The 25,534-nt window shown below is 39.4% G+C and overlaps 3 protein-coding genes across 6 annotated transcripts in view; 1 reads left to right on the top strand and 2 right to left on the bottom strand.

Moving 5' to 3' along the window:
* The window catches only part of Pms2 (PMS1 homolog 2, mismatch repair system component), a 27,333-nt gene extending 12,319 nt beyond the window's left edge, over window positions 1–15,014 (bottom strand). The window contains exons 1-9 of the mRNA XM_048785272.1: window positions 14,549–15,014; window positions 12,692–12,831; window positions 11,983–12,069; window positions 11,726–11,828; window positions 10,615–10,798; window positions 7,433–7,600; window positions 6,743–6,840; window positions 5,646–5,745; window positions 4,132–4,216 (exon numbers count right to left, since the gene is read on the bottom strand). Of these exons, the coding sequence (XP_048641229.1) occupies window positions 4,132–4,216; window positions 5,646–5,745; window positions 6,743–6,840; window positions 7,433–7,600; window positions 10,615–10,798; window positions 11,726–11,828; window positions 11,983–12,069; window positions 12,692–12,831; window positions 14,549–14,571 (988 nt within the window). The 5' untranslated portion in view covers window positions 14,572–15,014. The remainder of the gene's footprint in view (window positions 1–4,131; window positions 4,217–5,645; window positions 5,746–6,742; window positions 6,841–7,432; window positions 7,601–10,614; window positions 10,799–11,725; window positions 11,829–11,982; window positions 12,070–12,691; window positions 12,832–14,548) is intronic.
* Aimp2 (aminoacyl tRNA synthetase complex interacting multifunctional protein 2) lies at window positions 14,694–23,089 on the top strand. Of its 4 annotated transcripts, none has more exons than XM_015501994.2 (4): window positions 14,694–15,045; window positions 19,394–19,600; window positions 21,431–21,662; window positions 22,559–23,089. In XM_015501994.2, exons 1-4 carry the CDS (start codon window positions 14,911–14,913, stop codon window positions 22,945–22,947), a joined length of 963 nt encoding a protein of 320 aa, XP_015357480.1. In that variant the 5' UTR covers window positions 14,694–14,910; the 3' UTR covers window positions 22,948–23,089. The 4 variants fall into 4 exon arrangements, with proteins under 4 accessions (XP_015357480.1, XP_015357481.1, XP_048641227.1 ...); XM_015501995.2 differs by having other exon boundaries at window positions 14,792–14,925; XM_048785271.1 differs by lacking the exon at window positions 14,694–15,045 and adding an exon at window positions 16,689–16,707.
* Window positions 23,083–25,534, bottom strand: part of Eif2ak1 (eukaryotic translation initiation factor 2 alpha kinase 1) — a 35,862-nt gene continuing 33,410 nt past the window's right edge. The window contains exon 15 of the mRNA XM_048785177.1: window positions 23,083–24,297. Within this exon, the coding sequence (XP_048641134.1) occupies window positions 24,181–24,297 (117 nt within the window). The 3' untranslated portion in view covers window positions 23,083–24,180. The remainder of the gene's footprint in view (window positions 24,298–25,534) is intronic.

Genomic DNA, 25,534 nt, shown 5'->3' on the forward strand with positions numbered 1-25,534 from the left:
CTGCAAATTAAAAGCAAATTAAACTAATGCTGCTGCAAGTCAGAAAATAATTTACTACTGGTGGTTAGTGTAGGAAAAGGGGCACAAGGGTGGTTTGTGGGAGCTCTTTCTCGATCTCAGGGCTATGACATTTAAGCCATACATACAATGTCTGTTTCTGTGTCACTGTTCCACTTCAACAGAATAGCTAAAAGACAGGCACTGAGGTCGCTATGCCTCCCAATACAGTGGTTCTAAATGGTCTATTATGAGGTGGCCTCTCCAGCTAGGTCTGGAAAGAGCTCAGTCACCAGTTAGCCCTTCCATCAGAGGCATGTGCTGCCAACAACCCTCCTCAGTGTTTCACAAGCAGAGTGATGTCCCCACTCTCCCATGAAAACAATAGTCAGGAAAATCCTGAGTCTTCCAGATATAAGTCAGCCGCCTCGCCACACCAATACTGGCATTCAGTGTTCTTCTCCCACCACCCACTGGCTCACCAGACCATCAGGAGCCTCAGGCCCCCTACCATATTCTCGGATTCTCCCAACTGTACTCTGTGGCACTCTACAAAAGCCCACCCAACCATTTTCCAAATCAACCTCTTTCTGCCTTCAGGGTATTGGGAAATGTGAGGACAGAGAGCAGTCTCTGTTCCTACTCTGCATCCTGCTCCCCTTAAACCTGCGGACCTACAAGGCCGCCTGCTTGTCTAGGAAAGACCCGAGAAGGCCATAGTTTTGCTGTTCTCAGCACCTCCCTTTAGAGCTTCTTCCAGTCTCAGACTCATCGCAGAGCATTTTTCTCCCACTGGCAGCATGAAATGAGCACCTGTCACCTTGTAGCTTCCTACTAAGACTAGTTCCAGTCTTGCAGTAATTCTCTGGCCTTTTCCCCCACCAAGGACACAATTATGGTCTTCCACTTCTATCCCTTCACATTCAGACATAGGGATCAGGGGAAAACTGGCTTATGAACTTAACTAAGATAGAGTGGTCTGGCCACCAGACAGGAAAGGTCAACTCCTCCCTCTGCCAAGGAAGGAAGCTGGGGTTCAACTTTGGCACCTCCCACAGGTCATCCAGTGTTTATGGTTTGACTGAATAAAAACGAAAACATTTTATTCTGACAAATGGATGACAACATATGACCAAGTAGTAAAATAATGATTGAGCACAACATGACAGAGATCAGATCACCTTTGTGACAACTCTCACTTCAATGTGACACTCAATGAAGACTACATGGGATGACCTCAGGGAAAATGGCAGAGTGAGGACCTCCAAAGAGACCCTCCTCCTTAAAAGGAATAAGAAAACTGGCAAAAAAAAAAAAAAAAAAAAAACACATTATGTTTTAATTCATCTTTAATTATAGTAATTTGTCCATCTACTACTCCATTCACTTATTCTTACCAAAAGTACAACTTACTAAAAACAACATAGGGAGGAAGAGGGAAAAATCAGTTGAGTTCAAGACTCCAATTGCATTGAGCCTGGCAATAGGCAGGAAGAAACACAAGGGGTAGGGCCCTATAGCCCTGTGCCTAGGGAGTCCAGTCCTGCTAATAGTTGCATAAGGATGCCAGTGGAATCAGAAAAACCAATGTGGGCTGCTTGAAGAACAATCTTGGTATTGAGGAGTGTAAGGTCAAATGAGCAAGAAAGAATTGCAGTCTGAGGAAAAGGCTGTAAGACAACACCTACATTCTCGAAGCAAATCAATTCTTGGGACTCAGAAGCAATTAGACACCCAATCAAGAGAGGTTTTCTGCAAACTGCTGACTAGTCATCTAACTCTGTTGGAGTTACTGAGAATGTTTGTCATAGTCTTCATTTTTCAAGCAACTTAAAAAATAAAATGTATACAATTAATAAAACCAATTATGGAAATAGTTTGAAAAGTCAAACAATGATACAAAGCTTTCAATTGACCCATTCAATCTTTTGTTCTGTGACCTGCATCTCAGCCTGTGCTGGTTACCTGCTTGCCTCACTATAAGTAACATTTCAAACTTTTTCACTTTTGCTTTAGCTCTTCAACATGTTCTGGCACTTACTTTCACATTTTAAAAATGCATATAATGCTGTCTTAAATATTCATTCATCTTACAGGGTTTTAAAAACTTCCTCTGGTGAATATTTCCAGTCTCCTTCCCCTTCAGAACACATGAAAGACTGTACTGCTTAGCCCAGTCTGGCTAAGTTAAACAGGGTCATGTGACTATTTCTGGACAGTAAAATATAAGAAGAAATGAAGAGCATCACTTCTAAGTTAAGACAGTAAAAAATGTAAAGCTCATGCATGCTCCTCTACTCTGTCCTGTCACTCTCTGCCTATGTTCAGATGGTGTAGTTATAAGTTGGTGGAGCCTCTGACTGAATCCCTGAATGACCAGATGGAGAACATCTGATGACCCAAGTGAGAAATGTGTTAGTAAGACAAAAATTTCTCTTAGACACGCCATTTGATTTGAAGTTGTTACTACTGAATACTTAGTCCAACCTAACTGGTATATATCTTACTATAAGAAGTCTAGCTACTTATAACCATACTTCTCTTAATTACATTTCAATTTTTGATTAAGCATATCACTATTTTCAATTTAATGACTCTGTAAAGTCTGCTTCTGGTGAGCTACATAGTGTTATGATTAAATCTTTTGTGTTTATTTTGCTAGATTTAGTAATTGTCTCATTTTAACTTTAATTAGTTCTCTTTGATATTCTAAATTATCCTCATCCTTCAACAACCTTCTGCAAAATGTTACAATGTTAAAAAGTATTATGGAGGGGGCGGGGGTTGTGGCTCAGCAGGAAAGCACTCACTTAGCATGTGTGAGGCCCTTGGTTTGATCCTCAGAACCACATAAAAATAAATAAATAAAATAAAGGTATTGTGTCCAACTAGAACTAAAAAATGTTAAAAAAAAAAAAAAGTATTATGGGGGCTGGGGTTGAGGCTCAGTAGTACAGCACTTGATTAGCACATGTGAGGCACTGGGTTTTGATCCTCAGCACCACATAAGAGTAAATAAATCAAGGTATTGTGTCCACCTACAACTAAAAAAAAAAAAGTATTATGGTATCCAGGTTAATATTCATAAATTAGAGCTTTGAATGTAGCTCAGTGATAAAGCATTTGCCCAGTGTGTGCAAGGCCCTGAATTTAATACCTAGTGTCAAAAACAAATAAGAAATTATAAAATTAGTTTTTTCAAACAAACAAGAAAAACATGAACAATTTTTCAAATAGACAAAATATATAAGGATTTGAATGGGTAAACTGTAAAAGAAAAAGTACAAATAAACACATAAGAATATATAAGACCACAAGCAGTGGTGTACCCCTATAATCCCAAAGATTTCAGAGGCTGAGGCAGGAGAATCACAAGTTCAAAGCCAGCTGGGCAATTTAGCAAAACCCTATCTCAAAATAAAAAATAAAAAGGTCTGGGGATATGAATAAATGGTAGAGCACCCCTGGGTTCAATCTCCTGCACTGCCAAAAAAAAAAAAAAAGAAGAAAAGAAAATGTAATGTATGAGAAAAATGCAAGCTTCAATATTTTATCCCCTACTGAATTTAGTTTAAAAATTATAATACCTAGTATTGTTGGCAGATGTATAAATTGACACAGCATGCCTTGAATTCAACACAGCAAAAAGCCTTAAAATGATCATATTCACTGACCCAGTAATTCCACTTCAAGAAATGTATCTTATGGAAACAATCATACAATGATTCTAAAATATAGCATTTGAAATTTCTTAAAATTGAACAACTTGAATATATCAAAAAATAAAAAAAAACTGCTGAGCACAGTGGCACATGCCTGGAATTCCAGATGGCAATAAACCAGAATTTTTAACAATCAAAGAAAAATACCTAGATGATAAAATTAATTAGTTATTTTCAAAATCAGAGAGAACATTTTAGTCTACTTCCTCCCTTTATTGATATTAAAAAGTCAAATTTTCCTAATAACACAATTATGCCTGTGTGTTTCAAGTAGAAAGCAGGAAGGTCTATAAAACTCAAAATTTTATCACCATAAATTGTTCTCTTTCCAGTCAAGTCAGAGCTTTACAAACTTCATTTTCTTCTTTTAGGAATAAGTCTCCCTTTTTATTGAAATCTCAGTGAAACGTACCTGAATCAACAGAAATGTTAAGAACAACAAATGGATATTGATGCCGATTATATATATGGTAGACCTCGTTCACAAGTCTGGAAACCTGTATAAAAACAAAAATGAGAAAACAATAATTGCTCCCTTCTCCCACTGTTGTTAACAACATGCTAGTCTAAGTTATCTCTAAAAGGGTACATTTTTGTTAAAGCATTATTAAATGAATAAGGTAATACTGGTATGCAAAAACCTGCACATATTTAAAGTATACAGTTTGGTAAGACTCTTCCAAGCAATCCTACTCCTGAGCCTCCCAAGTTAGCTGGGACTACAAGAACACACAACTGTCAACCTATATAGCGTGTATATGTGTGTGTGTCTGTGTGTCTGTGTGTGTGCATGCACACGTGCATGCCTATAGAACTATCCCACAATCAAAATCACTCAAAAGTGTTATCATGTCCCTCAAAGAGATATTTTTTAATTATAGACTCCTGAAATTGAATCCTTTTCCAATCTGAAGATGCTCTTCAAGAAATTTTAATAAAACTCAAGTGCAGTTTAAATGTTCAAAAGCACTTTCAAATGTACTAAAGACACATATATACAGGACATCATGATCAGATTACCTAATGGCATTAGAGATTAAACCATGGAAATTGCACTAACTAAAAACAGGCAGAAGCTAGGCGCAGTGGCGCACACCTGTAATCCAGCCTCAGCACAGCAAGGTGTTGAGCAAGACCCTGACTCTAAATAAATTATAAAACAGAGCTGGGGATGTGGCTCAGTGGCTGAGCGCCCCTGAGTTCAATCCCCATTACCAAAAAAAAAAAGATAGAAAGTGAACCACATGTGGTAGGTACAAGTAAATTTTAATCTGTCACTGGAAAAATAGAAAATATTACTAAGGTACTATGTTGCTGAAGATAGAAAAGTCAAAACTGAACCACTAAAAACCTATGTAACCATATCAAGATGATCAGTTTCAGTGTGAGGCAGAGGAAAATCTGGGCCCTTATTTTCCTAGAAAATGGCAGAAGGAAGAGAAAATATAGATAGAAACATATGCATGTAGTCAATCTATGCTGAAAAGTCTAGATGACAGAAAATGGTCTGAAACGTTTATTTTCTTCAAAAAGTGATAGCTTTTATGATAACAAACATACAGGTAATTAATATGTGCTTATCTATTTATGCTTGTGTGTATACATATATATACACACAATTGAAACAACTGCAGAGTAGACTTTCATAAATGCTTAAAATAATTTTAAAGCCAAATTTCTCAGTTGGTCCCAAGTTCCATGTAAATTACCTATATCATGAAATAATAAATAAAAAAACTCAAAGGAATTAGAATTAATTAATACATGGGGCTGAGGTGTAGCTCAGTGGTAGAGTGCTTGCCTCGTATACATGAGGCACTGGGTTCAATTTTCAGCACCAAATAAAAATAAATACATAAAATGAAGGTATTGTGTCCATCTACAACTAAAAAAAAGAATAAATTAATATAAAAATTTTGTAAATACCTTTGCTGGGTCACAGGGCCGCCGATTGATGAAGAAAAATTGTCTGTCAGTTGAGCTCCTGCCAACACCATGTGCACAGCCTGAGATGAAGCCTGAGATACTATCAAGGATAATATGTAAGGGCAGGTTCCAAAGCTAAGCTAAGTGTTAAAACATTTAGCACAAAGTATGCAGTTAAAATCAAATAACAATGGGACACCTGGTGACCTGCTGATGAGTATTCCTACTTCTATTCCAGTGCATCTCTCCTTTATCCAAGAATCACAAAAAGAGCCCAGAAATTCTGAAATGCCCTAAACTTCCACAGACTAAAGTCCATCTCAGATAATGTAGTGGGTGCACTGCTAACCTCCTCAGCTCTCTTTTCACCTTCCCTAGGAAGTCTGGGCCTCCATGTCAGGAGTGGGCCTCACTCCAAACACATTCTCAAGACCTTTGCACTATCCCCACCAGCTTGTCAATGGAGTCTACCTATTTGTTTTCAGAATCTCTACCCACATTCCCTCTCCTTTTAAAATCTGTTGTCAGCAAACTTATCTCTACTAAGGGATTGATGAAGTGCTTATTCTATATGAGGTCCACCCAGGGATATCTGCATTTCTATAAGAAAAATCACTTAACATAAAGAAATCAATTTTCAATTTTTCTTTTTTCTTTTTGCACTTTCAGGCATAAGCCAAAGGCAAGTGGACGAGGAGTAAGCAATATGGACTTTGCCAGGGCCATTCCTGCTTATGGAAGTGTACATTTTTCACAAACTAAAAATAAGGATGCTTTATAATATAAATAAGACCAGATTCTCAAAAAGTCAAACATTATAGATAAAATAATTTAAATATTATTCCAACTAAAGAGCCTTAACAAAGACTAATTCAATAGGAACCCCTTGAAATGTGCCATTTACCTAGAATACTGTTTGATTTAAGTAATTTTTATATAAATCCCCTTTCTCAGCAGTGAAACTGTCCATGGTTTTAATAAGGGCATAAAAATACTACAAGCTTTAACATCTCTATTTAAAAAGGTTAAAAAACAAAAAAAAACCACCCTCAGGAAAAAGTGTGTGGTTGTAGTTTTCCTGGCAACAATCTACTTACTAAAACAAATTATGTAGAGCATCGGAACAGCTCAGACCATATTCTTCACAGACAGAGTCACTAGGGGGCAGCTGAACGAAAGGAATGAGGTTTTGCAACTGAAAGAAACCAAGAGTAACGGTTATTTCCTAATAAAGACAGAATGGTCCAAACTTCAGAGAATATAAAATGTGTTTTCTTTTCCAGTTAAGCTATTCACATTAAGAACACATAAAAATTCAAAGAATCCCAATAACTGTTTTGCAGTGCTACTAAAAACCTGACTGTTTTGGGCTGGGTTTGTGGCTCAGAGGTAGAGCGCTTGCCTAGCATGCATGCGGCACTGGGTTCGATCCTCAGCACCACATAAAATTAAAAAATAAAAAGTGAAAAATAAAAATGCAGATATTGTGTCCACCTATTCTAAAAAATGGTTAAAAAAAACATGTTTTAACTACAAAGATGAAACACACTTGAGTTTCTATATTTATAATCACCACACTGACCACTCTAAGCTTTTTCAGAGAGAAATAAGGATATGGTATTTCATTTCTGGAATAATAACAAAATTTTTCAGCTCTAAAAAACATTTTTTTTACAATACATATCTTAAAAACTCAGTTCTTGGACTTATGCTCTATTAGAAAGGATGACAACCCTGTCATAATCTCTATAGCAATAAAATGTTCTTAAGTAACTGGCCACCATTACCTGCTTCTGCCCAAACACAGAGCCAATATTTTCCTTTATGCTGGAGCTTCCACTGGTGCATACCACAGGCTGTCGCTTTCCTTGTCCAACTTGATTGGTGCAACTTATACGGACACCTGCTGAAATGATGCAGTATGCATGTAAGACCTGGACCATTTTGGCATACTCCTGTGTAAAAAAACACAAACACAAGACTAAACATTATGTTTACCTTACAAGAATAACATGGCCCAAGTTAAAACATCCAATTCAACTGTGTCCTGTAAAAGGAAGCTCAGGCTTCAGCTCCTCTGCACTGTCCTCGTACTTACAGATGCACGTTCAATTTGACCTTGTAATCCCTCCCCTAGAAATTTATCCTGTTTTGTTATTCTTGCTTTATCTTATCCTTAACGAGGTCCTGTGGGAGCACACACCTGTAATCCCAGAGATTCAAGAGGCTGAGGCAGAAGGATTTCAAGTTTTAAGCCAGTCTGGACAACTTAGAGAGACTCTGTCTCAAAAATATTTTTAAAAAGGTCGGAGGATAAATAAAGCTCAACGGTGGAGCACGGTTGGGTTCAATACCTAGTACCACCCAAAAAACAATTTTAAAAATTTTATATATTTTTTTTATTTAAAAAAGGGAGGGGGGCTGGGGATGTGACTCAGTGGTTAAGAGCCCCTGGGTTCAAGGTTAAATCCCTGGTACCAAAAAAAATTTTTTTTTTTTTTTAAATTATGGTATATCTGCATTGTGGAGAAATGATAAAAGCATAAGATAGTGTGCTGACCCAAAAATAACAATATGCTGAGTGAAAAATCAGGCACAACAGTTTATAGGAGATACAATTGTTTCAAAAATATCTAAACACATGTATAAAAGCTTCACACACAGATACCTTATAGTCTAAAGAATATAAACCAAATTCTAAGGGGTAAGCAGACATAATTTCAACTATTTACCACATATAATTCTCGATTATATAAAGGATATCCTTTCTGTATTTCTTGTTTTCATTACATTAATGTATCTTGAAAATTTTTCTAATACTTATATACATATGAAATTAAAGAGCATTTGAAAAAAACATACAGACTGTTAATAATGGTCATCTCTATCAAGTATAAGTTCTATGTTCCTTTATTTTTCTGAGGCACTGATTATTTTTTACCATCAGATGTAAATAAAATTTTCTCTATTTTTGTAAAATTTAATAAAGTTAAAATTAGCACAAATTACTGTATAAGTAAAGAAAGTTTTTAACTATACAGACTTAAGCAACTTTTTGTTATTATTAAAAATACATATACAGGGCTGGGGATGTGGCTCAAGCGGTAGCGCGCTCGCCTGGCACGCGTGCGGCCGGGGTTCGATCCTCAGCACCACATACAAACAAAGATGTTGTGTCTGCCAAAAACTAAAAAAATAAATAAATAAATATTAAAATTCTCTCTCTCAAAAAAAAAAAAAAAATACATATACAGGGGCTGGAGTTGTAGCTCAGTGGTAGAGCACTTGCCTAGCACATGTGAGGCACTGGGTTTGATCCTCAGCACCACATAAAAATAAGTAAGTAAAATAAAGGTTAAAAAAAACAAACAAACAGAAATATAGCCAGCACAGTGGTGCACACCTGTGTTGCCAGCTACTCAGGAGACTGAGGGAGGAGGATTCCAAGTTCAAGGTCAGTACCAGCAATTATTGAGACCCAGTCTCAAAATAAAAAATAAAAAGAGCTGGGGATGTAACTCAGTGGTAAAGCACCCTTCTGTTCAATCCCCAGCACCAAAAATATGTGCATGTATATCAAAGAGAAAAGCAACAGGACAGCAAAATGCACAAGATCTCACATCCAATGATAACCTCTCAAACATTCAAATGTCCAGTCTTCCAGCCTTTTTGCAACACATATTTAGGTCAGTTGTTTCATTTATTCAAAACTGTACTTATACAAAGACAATTTCATAATCTGCTTTTGAAATACAAAATAGCATTTTGCCATCCATTTGCATTCAAATTCAAAATAATTTATTTTTCAGGAAATCAAGAGAAATAATCTTACTTTAAAATGAAGATGGGATCTAGGTATGGTTACACACACCTTTAATTCCAGCAGCTCAAGAGGCTGAGCCAAGAGGATGGCAAGTTTAAAGCCAGCCTCTGCAACTTAGCAAGGCCCTAAGCAACTCAGTGAGACCCTGTCTTTAAATAAAATTCAAAAAAGGGCTGGGGATATGGCTCAGTGGTAAAGTGCTCCTGTATTCAATCCTTGATACTCCCCCCAAAAAAAATGAAGATGGAAGCTGGGGTTACAGCTCAGTGGTAGAGGAATTGCTTAGCATATGCAAGAGCCTGGGGTCTATACCCAGCTACACACACACATAAACACACACACACACACACACACACACAATACAGACAGAATCAAAAATATTATTTTTTAAAAGACCCATTTCTAGAATATCTAATAAACACTATTTATTGATTATTTGCAAAAAGAAGGGTAAATCATTCAAAGTTTAGTTTCTTTTCTTTCTCTTTTTGCAGTACTGACGATTGAACCCAGGTCCTCACACATAGTAGGTAAGACCTCTACCAGTCAGCTATACTTTCAGACCTTTTCATTTTAGTTTGAGACAGGGTCTCATTAAGTTACCCAGACAGGCCTTACACTTATGATCCTCCTGCCTCAGCCTTCTTAGTAGCTAGGAAGTCTTTTTTTTTTTTTTTTGGATTTTTTTTTTTTATAGTTGTAGATGGACAGAATGCCTTTATTTTATTTGTTTATTTTTATGTGGTGCTGAGGATTGAACCCAGTGCCTCATGCATGCTAGGCAATCGCACTGTCACTGAGCTACAGCCCCAGCCCAGCTTAGGAAGTCTTTGATAAGGAAAATTAAACAAATTAAACACACACACACACACACCCAATACAGACAGAATCAAAAAATATTATTTTTTAAAAGACCCATTTCTTAAAAAATTAAGGAATGAGAATTAATTGAAGAGTAAACATCTTGATTAAATATTTGGGCTGGGGATAGAGCTCAGTTGGTAAAGTGCTTGCCTTGCATGCACAAGGCCCTGAGTTCAATTCCTAGCACCATAAAAAAAAAAAAAAAAAAAAGGGAAAATTCTTTTACTCATGTGCATTATACTATTGATACTACTGAAGATTGGAGTTATGAATTTACCACACCTTTTTAATATTCCTTTGAAATTCCTTATGGCGCACAGGTAGCGTATAAAATAATTGCTGCACACAGACTGACGTCCCTCTGGGTCGTGGGTAGGGGGTTTTCTGGACAATTTTCCCATTATGATCAAACACCAATCGAGTCCCAATTTTTGCAGATGTGTGGCAGGTAGAAATAGTTACATCACTGTAAGAAAACAGCAGGCATGGCTGTATAGTTAGAGATCACAAAGGTTAAACACAACACTATTTGATATATTTTCTTTCCTTGATGATCCCTCTGAGATATTCAAGAGAGTTTAAATGGGTAAAGAATTATAAAATCTAAGGTTTGACATACTGAGAGAGTTCTATAAATGCTGTTTTGATAAAAGCGTTGATTTAGTTTTTTTAGGCTGAAGTGCAAAAACAACACATGATGTCAAAATTTAGTCACAAATATTTTTCAGTTTTGTTACTACTGTTCTAAAAAAATTTGGTAAAATAATCCAAAAGATATTAAAATTCAAATGTATAAATAATTACAATGTTTTAAAATCTTAGAACAAATAAAAATAGAATCTTTTAGATAGAATAGAATCTTTAGAATTTTAGAATAAATAAGTGTTTTGGTTAAATCTTTTCCTAAAAATTGAAAGTAAATCAAAACCAGTGATCCCTATAATTTATTACCTGTGTTTTCTGTTTGTTTGTTTTTGCTGGAAATTGAACCCAAGGCCCCACCCATGCTAGGCAAGCACTCTACTACTGAGCTACTTACCCAGCTTCAGCATTACTTTAAAATTGAGAAACTACTGCTTTAAAATGGACAACAATGTTTTTTACAATATTGTTTGTTTCATTTCATCATTTATTGCTCAAGTTTCAAAAGATTATCATTTAGACAGTCAGATAAAAATTCAGAAGTTAGAGATTGAGACTTTCTGATAGGAAAGAGTAAATAAGGGCTGGGGCTGTAGTTCAGCAGTACAGCACTTTGCTAGCAACCATGAGGTACTGGGTTCCATCAAAAAAGAAAAGAAAAGTGTAAACAATAATGATTCTAATCATACTTATCAATTTTCAAAAGAATTTGTATAAGGGTCAAGTTAATGGATAAAAATGCTGTTATCACCTCAGTGCACAAAGTGAGCTCAGAGCTTCCCCCCGAAAGCCAAAAGTTTCAACCTGAGTGAGGTCAGCGAACTCCTGAATCTTAGAAGTGTGATGTTTCAGAGCTGAAAAAAAGAGTGAAAGGTAAGATGTCTCAAGGATAATTAAATATACACAATGACTACCAAAGTAACTGGTTTTAAAAAGATGTGTTTCCTAAGACAGTGTTATTCAAAATTCTGAGACATTTGGCCCAATTATATCATATATTCAACTTACCAAGGCCTTCAAAATTTTCTTCTTCTACCCCACATCCATTGTCTGAAACTTCAATGAGATCCATTCCATAGTCTTTAAGCCTTAGATCTAAAAAGTTCAAAATATTTACTTCTCAAGATTGATCCATGCTGAAAAGCTTTTATGTATTAATATTTGCAATATATGATACAAATTTAAGTTATAACCATAAATTTAAACATACTACTGTCATTTTGTATATTTTATTTTTTTAAAGTCCTTTTGGGCTTTTTACTGGCCAAGATTCAATAATTTTTAAATTTTTTTTCTTTCAAAAGGAATGATTTTAACATAAGTCATTAAAGAGAACAGGCTCTGAATCAAGACTTCCTAGGTCATATTTTACTAGCTTTATAATCTAAAAAAAGGTAAGTTCCTATGCCTTAATTCCTCACCAATATAATGGAGATAATAACATCTAACTCACAGTTATTCTGTATATTAAATGAAATATTCCATGTATAATTCTTAGCACAATGCCAGCCTGGCACGTAGTAAGAATATGGTAAAACTTAACCATTATTATTATTCTTACCACATAGTGCTAGTACAATAAATGGTAACTTTAACATTAAAATAGTAATTCATTGGTATATTAACACTTCATGGTTTTATTACAGTAACAAATGGTTCTTTAATGAAATTATATAAACTGATTATTTCTTGAGGCTTAACACTTTCCTAAACTTACCAATATTAGTAGCACCAGCATCCACACTATTTTCTACCAATTCTTTCACAGCAGTGCTGAGATTCAGTACTACCTGCCCAGAACAAATCTGATGAACTGACTTCCGGTCAATAGGTTTGATGGCTTTAGCAAGTTCCGTACTAAAGAAAACAGTTATAAGAAACAAAACAAGTATTCAAACAAATCAAGTAATGCATTTTCACTCTGATATTAACTGTGGGAAATGACTGATCAGTTATTTAATGGACCTAACCCATTCATTTATTATATGAACATATTCATTTATTATATTCACAAACACAAATGTTCTATCATCCTTAAACATCTGCCAAAAATACTTCTGAATAGATGTTTCACATTCAATAGAGAATTAAATTAAATTATACATGAAACTACATGTAGGAAACATGTATTCCTCAAGCTACAGGTCAATAATCTTTTACAAAGAGATCTTTCTTGAAAAGCAAAAGCAATATTGCCCATACAATTTGAAAAACTCAAAGTATGGTGGGAATAAACAATGTTTATGCCAAAACCATCTCAGAAACTGGAGTGCCAGTTGTCTCACTATTCCCATAGCTGCCTTCGAAACCCCAATCCAAATCCAAGCTGCCAGCTATGCCTTGGCAAAGATCCTCAAAGTCCTTCCTGTATTTGCTTTCAGAGTTTTACAACTATTTGGTCTCTAATCCATTCTCCATACTACCACCTATTATTTTTGAAGTCACAAATCTGGTCAGATAATTTTTAAAAATTTACTAGTGCTTTACTGCCTATTATATGAAATTTAAAATTAACCATGACTGGATCCCAATCTACCTTATTTTCTCATTCTCTCCCATCCTTCTCCCTCCATCAAGTCCCTACATTTTAGTCACAGTAAACAAGCAGTTCCTGTAATGGACAACCTCTTTTAGATCTTTTGCTCTGTTTGGAGTCTTCTCTCTAAAGTGCCTCACCCCCTTCCAGGCCAACTCCTTCTCATCCACACACACACACAAAAAAGTATTCCATATCTTCATTAATATGTAGACATTTTCAACAAATGGTTCAACTCATCGGTTGGATAAAATAGAACACAGGAGCCTCCCAGGAGAAAAATCTTTGTATTTTCCACAGCATCTGAAACATACCTAACAGACCTTCAACAAATACTAAAACAGAATAAATAAACCAATTAACTCCCCCCTTCTACCTTGCAAAGAATCTCACTTAACTTTACAATGTGCAACTGCAGATGACCTCGCAGAAAATGGAAAGTTATCTCTAAAAAATCAGTTTATTTGGCAATACATCATAGGCTGAAGGTCCATTTCAGGTACTCAATGTGAGGTGGGGGTCGGGTGAGGCATAACATTTAAATACAAACTGCGAATGTGCGTTGACATTGAATGCAACTGTGCCGACATCAGACTCGCTACATGTAATACGGTGTAACTTGCCAGCCAGAAATCAAATACTCAAAGGCCATGCAAATTAACATGCGCTATGAGCTAATCCTATCCCCAATTAGAGTCAGACAGACACCAGGTAAAAACGGAAATTAATTCAGTCTAGGTGGATTGCGTGTCCCAGACTCAGGTCCGCCTTCTAGTGACAGCATTTGGGGAGGCCCGCCCAGCGCGAGCCAAATCTATCACACTCAGGCGCCGACTCCCCACCCGCAGCCCGGGATCAGGAACTGGCGTCTGGCCTCACAGAACACCTTCACTGAGAACCCGGCCGGGGCGAACCTCGAACGCCGCTCCGGGCCGTGCTCGCCGCGTGCCTAGGCCATTTCCTGTCCTTTTCAGGGGGCTGGGACGCCGTGGGGCTCCACAAAGGTGGTCCCCCTAGAAGACCGTGAGTCCCGCTCACCTGGGACCCTCAAGTCCTTCCATGGACCCTGAACACGACTCGCTTCCAGGACTGAGAGTTCCCGCTGCTGTTCTGACGCTGGCCGAGTTTCCCGGCTGCCCATTGGTGGACTTTGGTGCCAAGTCCCACCCCTTCCGGGCGGGGCAGCGAACGCTTCCCAGAACTCCTTCTCGTGGATTCGTTATATCAAAGGTCGAGAAGTGACGTCCAGAACGCCTGAACCAATTAGAACTCACGGACTACGTTTTCCCGAACGCCTCAAGCAGGGTCAGAAAGAAGGTAGCCGTAGTTCGTCGTGACCCCAGACGGTTTTTTAGCGTTCGTGTCCCACGCTCGCCACCTTCCTTCCTTTGGTTCCCGCCATGCCGATGTACCAGGTAAAGCCCTATCACGGGGGCGGCGCACCGCTGCGTGTAGAGCTTCCCACCTGCATGTACCGGCTCCCCAACGTGCACTGTAGGACCGGCAGCCCCGCGCCCGAGGCGGGCCACGTGCAGGTAGGAGTGCGCGGCCCCTGCCCAGTGCGCAGGCGCTGCGGCTGGGCCGCACCCCGCATCCCCCTCCACCTCTCCAGTGCGCCGGTGCTGCGTCGGCCCGGACCCGCCGGACCTGGCCAGGACCCACCTATCTGGGACAAACTGGGCGCTGGACCCGGCTGCCAGCCCCACTCTGGCCCCGCGCACCGCCCGGTCTTCGAGTCATCCTAAATTATATCTCTTAAAAGATCTATCTTTTCTCTACTTTTTTGGTATAAGACTTCTTAAGCATTTTTATTATGAAATTTTACCCACAGAAAAGTGGCTAATACGTAAATACTCATTTAAAGAATTAGCGAACTTCAAAGTCACCACCACCCCAGTTTGACACTCATTATCAGCGCCCCACCTTTCCATTTACAACTTTCCTCCAAAGGTCCTGACTGATGGTAGTAATGTCTTGCTTGTCCCTGTTGTTTTGCATGCTAAGTATACATCCCTATACAATATAGTCTTTTTTAAAACTTTTTAAAATAACTATTTATTTATTACGTGGTGCTGAGGATCGAACCCAGTGCCTAACATGTGCTAGGCAAGCGCTCTAGCACTGAGCCACAACCCCCGCCCTACAATATAGTCTTGCTGTAAGTGAGGCATACAGTATCTTTCTGTTGTGACTGCCTTTCTTTTGTAGACGTGATTTTTAAGTGTAATTTTACTGCAACAGTGAAGTGTTTGTCTTCTTTGCAGTGTGATGTTCCACTGAGTGTCTATACCACCATTATTTTTCTTCCTGCTGCTCGTGGGCACTGGGTTGTTTTCCATTTTTCAGCTATTCTGAATAATCCTGCAGCGAATTGTCTTATTCATTACCTGACACAGGATATAAACTAAGAAATGGGATCATTGGCCCAGTGGGCAGATCAGTCTTCTACTTTACTGGATAAATGGCTTTCCAAAGTGGTTATACCAGTTTATCCTTTTACTAGCCTTGGAGAATTCTTCATGTTTGCACTCTTCACCAAGCTGATGGGAGTCTAATGAAGTCATCTTAATGTAGGTGTCCTAAGGTAGTTGTAGTTTGGATTTCTCCAACTTTAAGTAAATTGAATGCCTTTCCATGTTTTCTTGGCCATTTTGATTGCCTATCTTATAAGTATTTTCACTCTTTTATCGATTGCAAATGCATATCTGGATTTCTAGTAGCAAAAACATTCTGTCCATTCTGACAGGAGGTGAGTAAATAGATTTTTGTGGTCAGTTTTCCCATTGTGTATTATCCTTCACTTTGTCGTAATGACTTTCTACCTAGATTGGAAGGAATGTTAGTTTGAAACCCAAGGACATTAATAATCGTTTCACTACAGAGCTAAGCCAAAAATGACAGATATGGTTCAGTGGTCCTTCAACTAGAGACTGCCACGGAGACATGGCCCCTTCAATTGCACAATCCAAGAGAACCATAAAAAAAACCTGGAGAGGGATGTCATACCTTTTTTTTTTTTTTTGGGGGGGGGGGGACTGGGGATTAAAACCAGGGGTATTTTATTAGTAAGCTACATCCTTAGCCCTTTTTTATTTTTTTATTTTTTATTTTGTGAAACAGGGTCACATTAACTTGCTGAGGCTAGCCTTGAACTTGTGATCCTCCTGCCTCAGCCTCCCAAGTCACTGGGATTACAGGTGTGTGTCACAATGCCTGTCTGTCATCTCTTATTTGAGACCCAAATTTTGTTCATTTAAATCTGCTGCCTGAGTTCCTTTGGGATTTAATCTATGAATTTATGACTTAGAAAACACACAGTCCTGCAGCTCTGGCAAATCCCTTAGCACATGTTAATATAGATATACAAATAATTAGAAACCAAGCATATCTAGAGCAAATGAGAGTAACACAAAGAAGCAGTTGCTTCTAAATACATATGAGATAAAACAAATGAGTACCAAGTCACAATCTCTCACCTCAACAAGGAAAACTAAGACCAGCACTGGAAGGAATCCATGAGATAAAGCAGATCTTGCAGATCTTGAGCATTTTGGCATTATTTAGATCAAGAAGGGCTAGGTCAACCTGTGCTGGGGCTCAGAAATCACAGACCATGTCACATGTACAGTTCTTACTTCAGACATTCCCAGAGTGGGTTGACTGAGTTTTTAATTTAGTTGCTCTTCTTTGGCCCTACTGGGTAAGTAGAAATGAGCAAAACTGTGTATGGGTTGGTTACAAGAGATTGGAAATGTTACTCAGGGGGAGCGTCTTCACATAACAGGATGTTATCCAGGGGCTAGTCCTACCTGTTGCATCTTGCATTCAAACTCACTTCCAGCCAGCACTTAATTATTTAAGTGGCACCCTTTATTATTATTTATTCTATCTAGAAGTCAGTGGACTTAAATTCCTTTGATGTCTAAAATCTTAAGAGCAACAAGCAAGGAGAAATGAGATAGTGCTTATTAAGTTAATAAGTAGAAGTTAATCAGAACACAGAGGAGAAAGTATTGCAGATGGAGGGAACAGCATGTGTGAAGATCCTGTGGTAGAAGGGAGCCTGGTGTTTTAGAAACTTATAATGGTGTGGTTTAAGTGCAGAATAAGGGAGAGAATTGTGTCGGAGACACCAAGATTCTAGATAATACAAGGTATTTTTTAAGCCATGTTAAAGACTTTACTTTTATTTTAAGAGTCTAAGCAATTCAACTTGTCACCACAGGGGAAATGGTGACAAGGTCCAAATTTGTTTTTAAAACTAATTAGTATTTTAAGGAATGAATTGGAGCAGCAGATCAGAATGGGTGCTATGTGACCAGTAAGGAAATTGGGCCAGGTGAAAAAAATGGTGGCCTGGCCTTGGGTGGTGATGGTAGAGGCAATCCTAAAAGCCAGAGGATTCCAGAAATATTTGGGAGGTAAAACTAGCAGCAGCACCTGGTGACAAGTTAGATATAAGAGAGAGGGAGGTATGACTGGTGGGGGAGCAGATGTTCCTAAGAAAATTGAACTTGGCTGCACACAAATGTAAGCAAATACTCCTCCACTCCCATTGTATCACGAGTATTTAATTATAATAAACTCAAAGTCACTGCCACTTTTTTGATTATTCTATCTAATATGAGCATTTTCCTGATGCTGAATTTATTTGTTTGCTCAACTCAAAATGGATTATCTGTTGTGAGAACTCACAAATCTGTCAACAGGTTGTATGATATGATTGTGGGGAGGTTACTTGTTATTGCCTTTTAAAGTACATCTGTAGGACATATTTCTCAGCGAATATTATTGGTTATTTTCTGTGTACCAGACAGTGTACTGTGTAAAAAGAATGCTGCTGGGTGTGGTGGCACATGCCTATAATCCCAATGACTTGGGAAGCTGAGACAGGAGAATCACAAGTTTGAGGCCAACCTCAGCAACTTAATGAGGCTCTGTCTCAAAATAAAAAAGGGCCAGGAATGGAGCTAGGGTTGTGGCTCAGCGGTAGAGCGCTCGCCTAGCATGCGCAAGGCCTTGGGTTCGATCCTCAGCACCATATGAAAATAAATAAATTAAATAAAGGTATTGTGTCTAACCAAAAAAAAAAAAAAATTCACACCCTGCTGAAGGAGTCTTCTTAAATTCTGTCTGTGCTCCCTTTTCCCTTCTGTCAGTGTAAATTATTAAGTTAGTCTCATTGTTCCCTTCCACTCTTTGTTAACTAATGTAAGTATTTTTAATTACTTTATTATTAAGAATAGAGAGTGTTGGGTGCAGTGGGAGGCTAAGGCAGCTAAATTGCTTGAGCCCAGGAGTTTAGGGCCAGCCTGGGCAACATGGTGAGAATGAGTCTCAAAAAACCATTAGCCAGGTGCCTACAATCCCAGCAGCTCAGAAGCTGAGGCAGGAGGATTGTGAGTTCAAAGCCAGTCACAGCAAACTCGAGGCAATGAGCAACTCAGTGAGACCCTGTCTCTAAATAATAATATTTATATATATATATATATATACACACATACACACACACACATACATACATACACAAAATAGGGCTGGGGATGTGGCTCAGTGGTCAAGTGTCCCTGAGTTCAATCCCTGGTACCCCTACGCCCCAAAATTATAAAGTGATTTGTGTTCATTTTCTACCCTTCTCTATTCTTGGACAAAATTACCTGAAATAGGAATCAGACAATTTCAAAGTGACTTTAAGTCACAATGTTTCTCCCTTATTTTAGAGCATTTGTGGATCTATTTGGAGAACCTGTTAGATGGGAGGGTTGGGGGATGAAATGATTTTGCTGATTCATTGTAATGGCTTTTAAAGAGTGGCGAGTGCATGGGACAAAGTAAAACAAGTGATCAAATGTAGGCCAACTGTGTGGATGTTGGTTTGTTTAGGAAGCATCTGACCCCTCTCTGCAAGCTCTTGAGTTCCGCCAAGATGATATTTTAAAACGTTTGTATGAGTTGAAAGCTGCAGTCGATGGTCTCTCCAAGATGATTCACACACCAGATGCAGACATGGATGTGACAAACATCATGCAAGCTGATGAGCCCACTACTTTAACAACCAATGCATTAGATTTGAATTCAGTGCTTGGAAAGGTAGGTTCATTTTGAAAGCTGAGTGACAGTGTATGTGTTGGATAGTTGTTTGTGCCAGAAAAATCATGCCAGTGTGATTTTTGCCTTGCTTTCTAGTTCTCAAAGGTAGAGCAAGGAGCATGTTCTTTTTTTCTCTAAATAATTGTACCTTGGCACAGAACAGGTTTAGAAGGCAAGAGTGAAGCCAACGCAAGCTCCAAAGTTCCTTCTTAATTTCTCAGACCCTGGGGAGAATGGGAGGAGCAGTAGGCAGAGAGAGACAAGTTACAGTTTCCTGAGGGTCCAAGGTCTGTTTACCAGCCTTAGAGTCCTGAAGTACAGGTCTCCACTTATTTATGAGTCTTCTCAGAGGCTCAGTAGTGGCAGCCTTAACGTTTTGAGAGAAGCATTGGCTGCCCAGGCACGTGTATCTCACCAATCCTTTTGAGATACATTACTGAAAGCTGGTCCCACATTCTGTTTCCTGCATATTTTCCTCAAATTCAGTTTGCTGTGTTAGAATATTCCTTGTCAGCCAGCTTTCATGATTGAAGTTTATAGGTTTCAGCTAATTTAGGGGAATAATCTGCTAAGCAAAGAATGTCTTATTAAAAACTGGTATTTAGGGCTGGGGCTGTAGATCAGTGGTAGAGCACCCAACTGGCACCTGTGAGGCACTGAGTTTGATCCTCAGCACCACATAAAAATAAATAAAGATATTGTGTCCAACTACAACTAAAAAAAAAAAAAAACTGGTATTTAATTGAGGGTTCAAAGGGTTTGTCCCGAAATTCCCTACTGTATCTATTCCTCTGCCCACCCATTCTGTACTGACTTCTAAAGGAGTCCTGACCAGGCCCCCAGCACAACAGAACAGTGATTTCTCAGTGTGTGGCATTTTGATACCTCTGAAGGCACAGCATCGAGTAATGTGATCTTTTTGGGGAACTGCAAAGTGTTCTGTTTAGCTTGGCGTGAAGGACATCAATCCAACGTGGCAGGCTGTGTGCAAAAGGTCAAGGAATCAGGTTATGATTGTCTACATGAATTGTGTTTGTTATTAAGAGCAAAAGCATAGAAATAAGAATGTCAACCTCTAAAAAATGACTGTAGGTATAGCTGTGTTCAGTGGTATGTGCCTATAATCCCAGCCATTTGGGAAGTCAAGACGGGGATCACAAATTCAAGGCCAGCCACAGCAACTTAGTAAAGCCTAGTGAGACCCTGTCTCAAAATAAAAAACAAAAAGGGCTGGGGATGTAGCTCAGTGGTAAAGTTTCCCTGAAAGCATTCAGTCCCCAGGACAAAATAAGTAAATAAAAAGGCTGCAAGCCTTGGCACTTTGGTCAGCACTAAGGATGCAGAATGTCTTCTCCCCTCTTCGGCAGTGACCTCTGGAGCCAAGACCCTTTTTCAAGGGGCACTTCATTGAAACACCTTGATGAACACAAATTGGTATAGAAACCCTATGTGTGGTCATTGTTAAGACTGGTAGCTGGAGGAATTACACATTGATTGTTTTTAACTTGGTTTTATCTCAGAGATAAAAAAGGACAGACAGAAATGTCATCCCCAATGTTGTTTTGTATTTGACAGTAAAGTCTACTTTCTAATCATGGGGAGCCAGCAGTGGAGAGCTTAAGACATGGAGTCAGCCACATCCAGCCTCCACTTCTGAGCTCAGTATCCTTTTAGAAGTTACTTGCCTCACCAGGACTCAAGTTTTCCTGGCCGTAAGGTGGGATCCTAACAGTACCTCCTTTGTGGGAGCCAGGGATTCAGTTCAGTAATCCTGGCAATATCCCCTGGCGCATGCTCTGGATGGCTGTGTTGTTCTGGTCTCTCTCCTAGGACTATGGAGCACTGAAAGACATCGTGATCAACGCAAACCCTGCCTCCCCTCCTCTCTGCCTGCTCGTGCTGCATAGGCTGCTCTGTGAGAGCTACAGGGTGCTATCCACTGTGCACACACATTCATCAGTGAAGAGTGTGCCCGAGAACCTTCTCAAGTGCTTTGGGGAACAGACTAGGAAACAGCCCCGTCATGAGTATCAGCTGGGCTTCACTTTAATTTGGAAGAATGGTGAGTAGAGGACAGAGTTAACCTTCACATATGAACAGATAGGCCACAAAGGGACAGGACACTACAGCAGAGTGGAGCTGCTTGTCATCGGGTCAGATCCTCTCCATATAGAAAACTTGGGGCAGTTCTAGAAGTGGAACAGAGATGAATCTTGACACAGGATGCCCTCATTGCTCTAGGTGGTGAGGATTTTCAGTGAGAGACAGTTCCAGGTGGAATCTATCCAACCAGGCAGAACTGAGGTGAAGCAACATAGTTGACCCTCTCCTAAAAAACTTATGCCAGGGACACTTTACTTTTCGTACGGCCCTTGAAGGGTGTGTCACTGACCTGTGTCCTGTTTAGGTTTATACAGAGGGCGGTGAGTTAATGCCGTTCATCAGTAATGACTTCACTGCCCTCAGCTCCACGAGTAGTTATGAGGGCAGAGTCCCTGTCTAAGGCTGTAGGACTCCCAGTTTCCTGTCCTCAACTTCCAAATCCCTTGGCAACAGAGGTTGGGGTAGATGGTCTAATAAGGTCCTTACAGCTTGAAAATTGTCAAAATCAAATAGCAGAAGGGCTACTTGGGTATGTTTTGTTTGTTTTAATATACTTTTTAGTTGTATATGAACACAGTACCTTTATTTTTCTGTGGTGCTGAAGATGGAACCCAATGCCTCACATGTGCTAGGCAAGTGCTCTACCACTGAGCCACAACCCTAGCCCTTGGGTATGTTTTTAACATACAGTTTGCATTTAAATGCTCTTGGAGGTGTGAAAAATGTGATGTTCTTGAAAATACTTTCCCCCCTTGCAAGTTTGTGATTATTGGTGACTTCCCCCTTCCAGACAGCACAAGTACCTCCCTCAGCAGCTGCCACTCACATGCTGCCTGTTGTGTTTCTCCCTTTCAGTGCCCAAGACTCAAATGAAGTTCAGTGTCCAGACAATGTGCCCCATTGAAGGAGAAGGGAACATTGCACGTTTCTTGTTCTCTCTGTTTGGCCAGAAGCATAATGCTATCAACTCAACCCTCATAGATAGCTGGGTAGATATCGCTATTTTTCAGCTAAAAGAGGGGAGCAGTAAAGAAAAAGCAGCTGTTTTCCGCTCCATGAACTCTGCTCTGGGGAAGAGCCCGTGGCTGGTTGGGAATGAGCTCACCGTGGCAGATGTTGTGCTGTGGTCTGTGCTCCAGCAGACCGGAGGCTGCAGTGTGACGGCACCAGCCAACGTGCAACGGTGGCTGAGATCATGTGAAAACCTGGCCCCCTTCAATGCTGCGCTCAAGCTCCTTAAGTGAATTTCAACAACTGGTTTTAAAGGATTTTCATTTTAAGAATGGTGCTGCTTCATGCCTATTGTCAATAAGGGGACTTGTACTAGAATCAAAGTCTTTATATTAGGACAATTTTCAAATATCAATAAAAGCATCACATAACTTACGGGTTTCATTTTATTTAAAATTCATTAAAACTGTGTGCAGTATGCATGAGGACTGCAAACTGTGGGAGGCACATCAGATCACTGCCTCAGGAATGTAGGCTGTTGGGGAAGCTGAAGGCCAGGGCAAAGGCAGGAAAGGTGGTACTGCTGTCCTCAGGTCACCTAGGTGCAAATTCAAAACTCTCTGGGGCAAGTGTATAGAATGATGCGGAGTTGGAGGTGCAAGAAGAGAGGTAAGTTGTAGATGGTGCAGAAAAACGGAAGTTCCACCTTAGAAGCAGCCAGAATCAGCAGGTGGTTTTGAGCCAGGGAGTGATGCAATAAGGTGTCTTTCTGGTAACTAGCTTCAGCAGCAGTGCCACAGGGCTGGGGAGAGTAGCACCTGCTGGAATGTGACAATCCAGCTGGCATGCAGGCCTCCACGTCGGCAGTGGAAAAGGGAGAGCACCCTTGGATTTCTATAGTAGAACCTTCTGGAGGAGGACTGGATGGCCAATAAGCAGAATTTAAAGAGGAATTACTGAGTGATGCTTAAGTTTTTAGTTTCAGAATCTGAGCAGAAATATTTAAGTAGGAAACTCAGGAAAAGAAGCCTGTAAAAGAGAAGAGGGAAAGAGCAGAACAGGTTTAAGGTAGAGGGGCTAGAGATCTGGCTCAGTAGTAGAGCCTTTGACATGCAGGAGGCTGTGGGTTCAATCCCCAGAACCACACACAAAAAAAAAGAAAGAAAAATTAATTTAGAGCAAGCTTAGATCATGAAAGAGCTACTTAAGGAAAAGGCAGCTGGGGGTACTTTTATATCTTTAATAAGTCTTCTACAGGTTTCCTAAATACAATTAAGAATTATACAATCTATACCCTACTGAAGATTGAAAGTTTACATTCCAGTTGCTTATTCTAAGAAGTAAGTCCACTTTCATATTACTGATGTAGCCTAAATTAAGGCTAGACAGGTAAGCTCCCATTTTACATGCCATCTTTTCTTTTCTCCCTTCCACGCAGCCACCCGGCTCTTAGAGCCTGGCCTGTGCCTGCTACGCTTTGAAAGAGAGACAGCCTGGCAGGAGGGGACCTGGGTGCTTGGGTGGCCTCAGGTTTGCAGGTCATCCTTAACACCTCTGTCTTGAGAAAGAAGGCTTAGCTGTTTCTTTAGTTCTTCAATTTCTTTTTCTTGCTCTATTATCTTCATCTGTAGGGTGAGATTAACCTGGAAAGAGAAAATGTTTAAGTTCCGTTAAAATGGCTCAGTGGTAGAGGATACAGGCAGCCAGCCTGCCTGAGGCCCTGGTGATCCCCCACACCACAATAAATAAATAAACAAAACAGTAACAGGCAGTCGCTTTGCCTAGTTCCAGTATACATGATTCCAGTTTTCACAGATTAAATATCACCAATCACCCAAATGCATGGCTCCAGGGTCAGCTGCCATGATATGTACTAACTACAACTGTGTATAACTTTCCTCAGCTCCCAAGGTACTGTGTAAATGAACAAAGCACATTAAGATAAGGGGCCAAACTTATCTTTGAAAATCTATCAGTGCTAGATCACTGTACATCTGTTAGTTAACAACAAGTGATTGTGTTGCCTCCCTGTCTTCCAGTGAGGAACCTACCTAACATTTTTTTAAAATGGGTAATGAAAGAGCATACTGGCCAACAAATATGAAAAGTGTTAATGCTGAAAGCAAATATGAATCAAATGTAAATGGCGGATAGAAGAGTAGCCTGGTTGCAGGAATGGGGACACTATCAGAAAAACACTAGATGTGTGCTCACAGAATAAGAACAGATTTCAATCTAAGTTAGGAAACAGGCGATCTACCAGCAAAAAAACATACTCTCAGAGATGTTTCACAACACTAAAAAGAGAAAGGGGGGTAGCATGACAATTAACCAAGTGACAGAAAACAAAAGGTGCTTGCTCCATATCCCATGCTACCAAATGAAGGAGGCAGGCACTGTTCACACTATTCCTGGAACTCATTAACATTCTTTATTACTCTGCACTATCTTTTTTTACGATCTTTTTCATTTCAGTGTGAAAATTTTAATGTTTTCAAACTTTAAAGATCACAGAACAATTGTAACCTTTCCTATTGATTATAAAGATCCCTTGGCATGTTTTAACTTTGTAGTCACTTTTACAGTCCCATACCACCATGCAAAGAAAGGACTGCCTATGTACAAACCATACTTGTACAAGATGTGTGGGGTTTGTTTTTGTTTTGTTTAATAAAACCTTACAAGATGGGAGGATCTTTTTCCATAAGTACCAAATAACTATCAATTCTAATAGCTCCTGACTGGATGCTAGAGAATCCTTCCTTAAGAGGATAAATGCCTATGCTTGGTTTTAAAAGAACCACACTTGAGGCTGGGATTGTGGCTCAGTGGTAGAGCGCTCCCCTAGCATGGGCAGGACCCGGGTTCAATCCTCAGCAC

This window comes from Marmota marmota, unplaced genomic scaffold (assembly GCF_001458135.2).
Source record: "Marmota marmota marmota unplaced genomic scaffold, marMar, whole genome shotgun sequence".
Taxonomy (NCBI): Eukaryota; Metazoa; Chordata; class Mammalia; order Rodentia; family Sciuridae; genus Marmota; species Marmota marmota.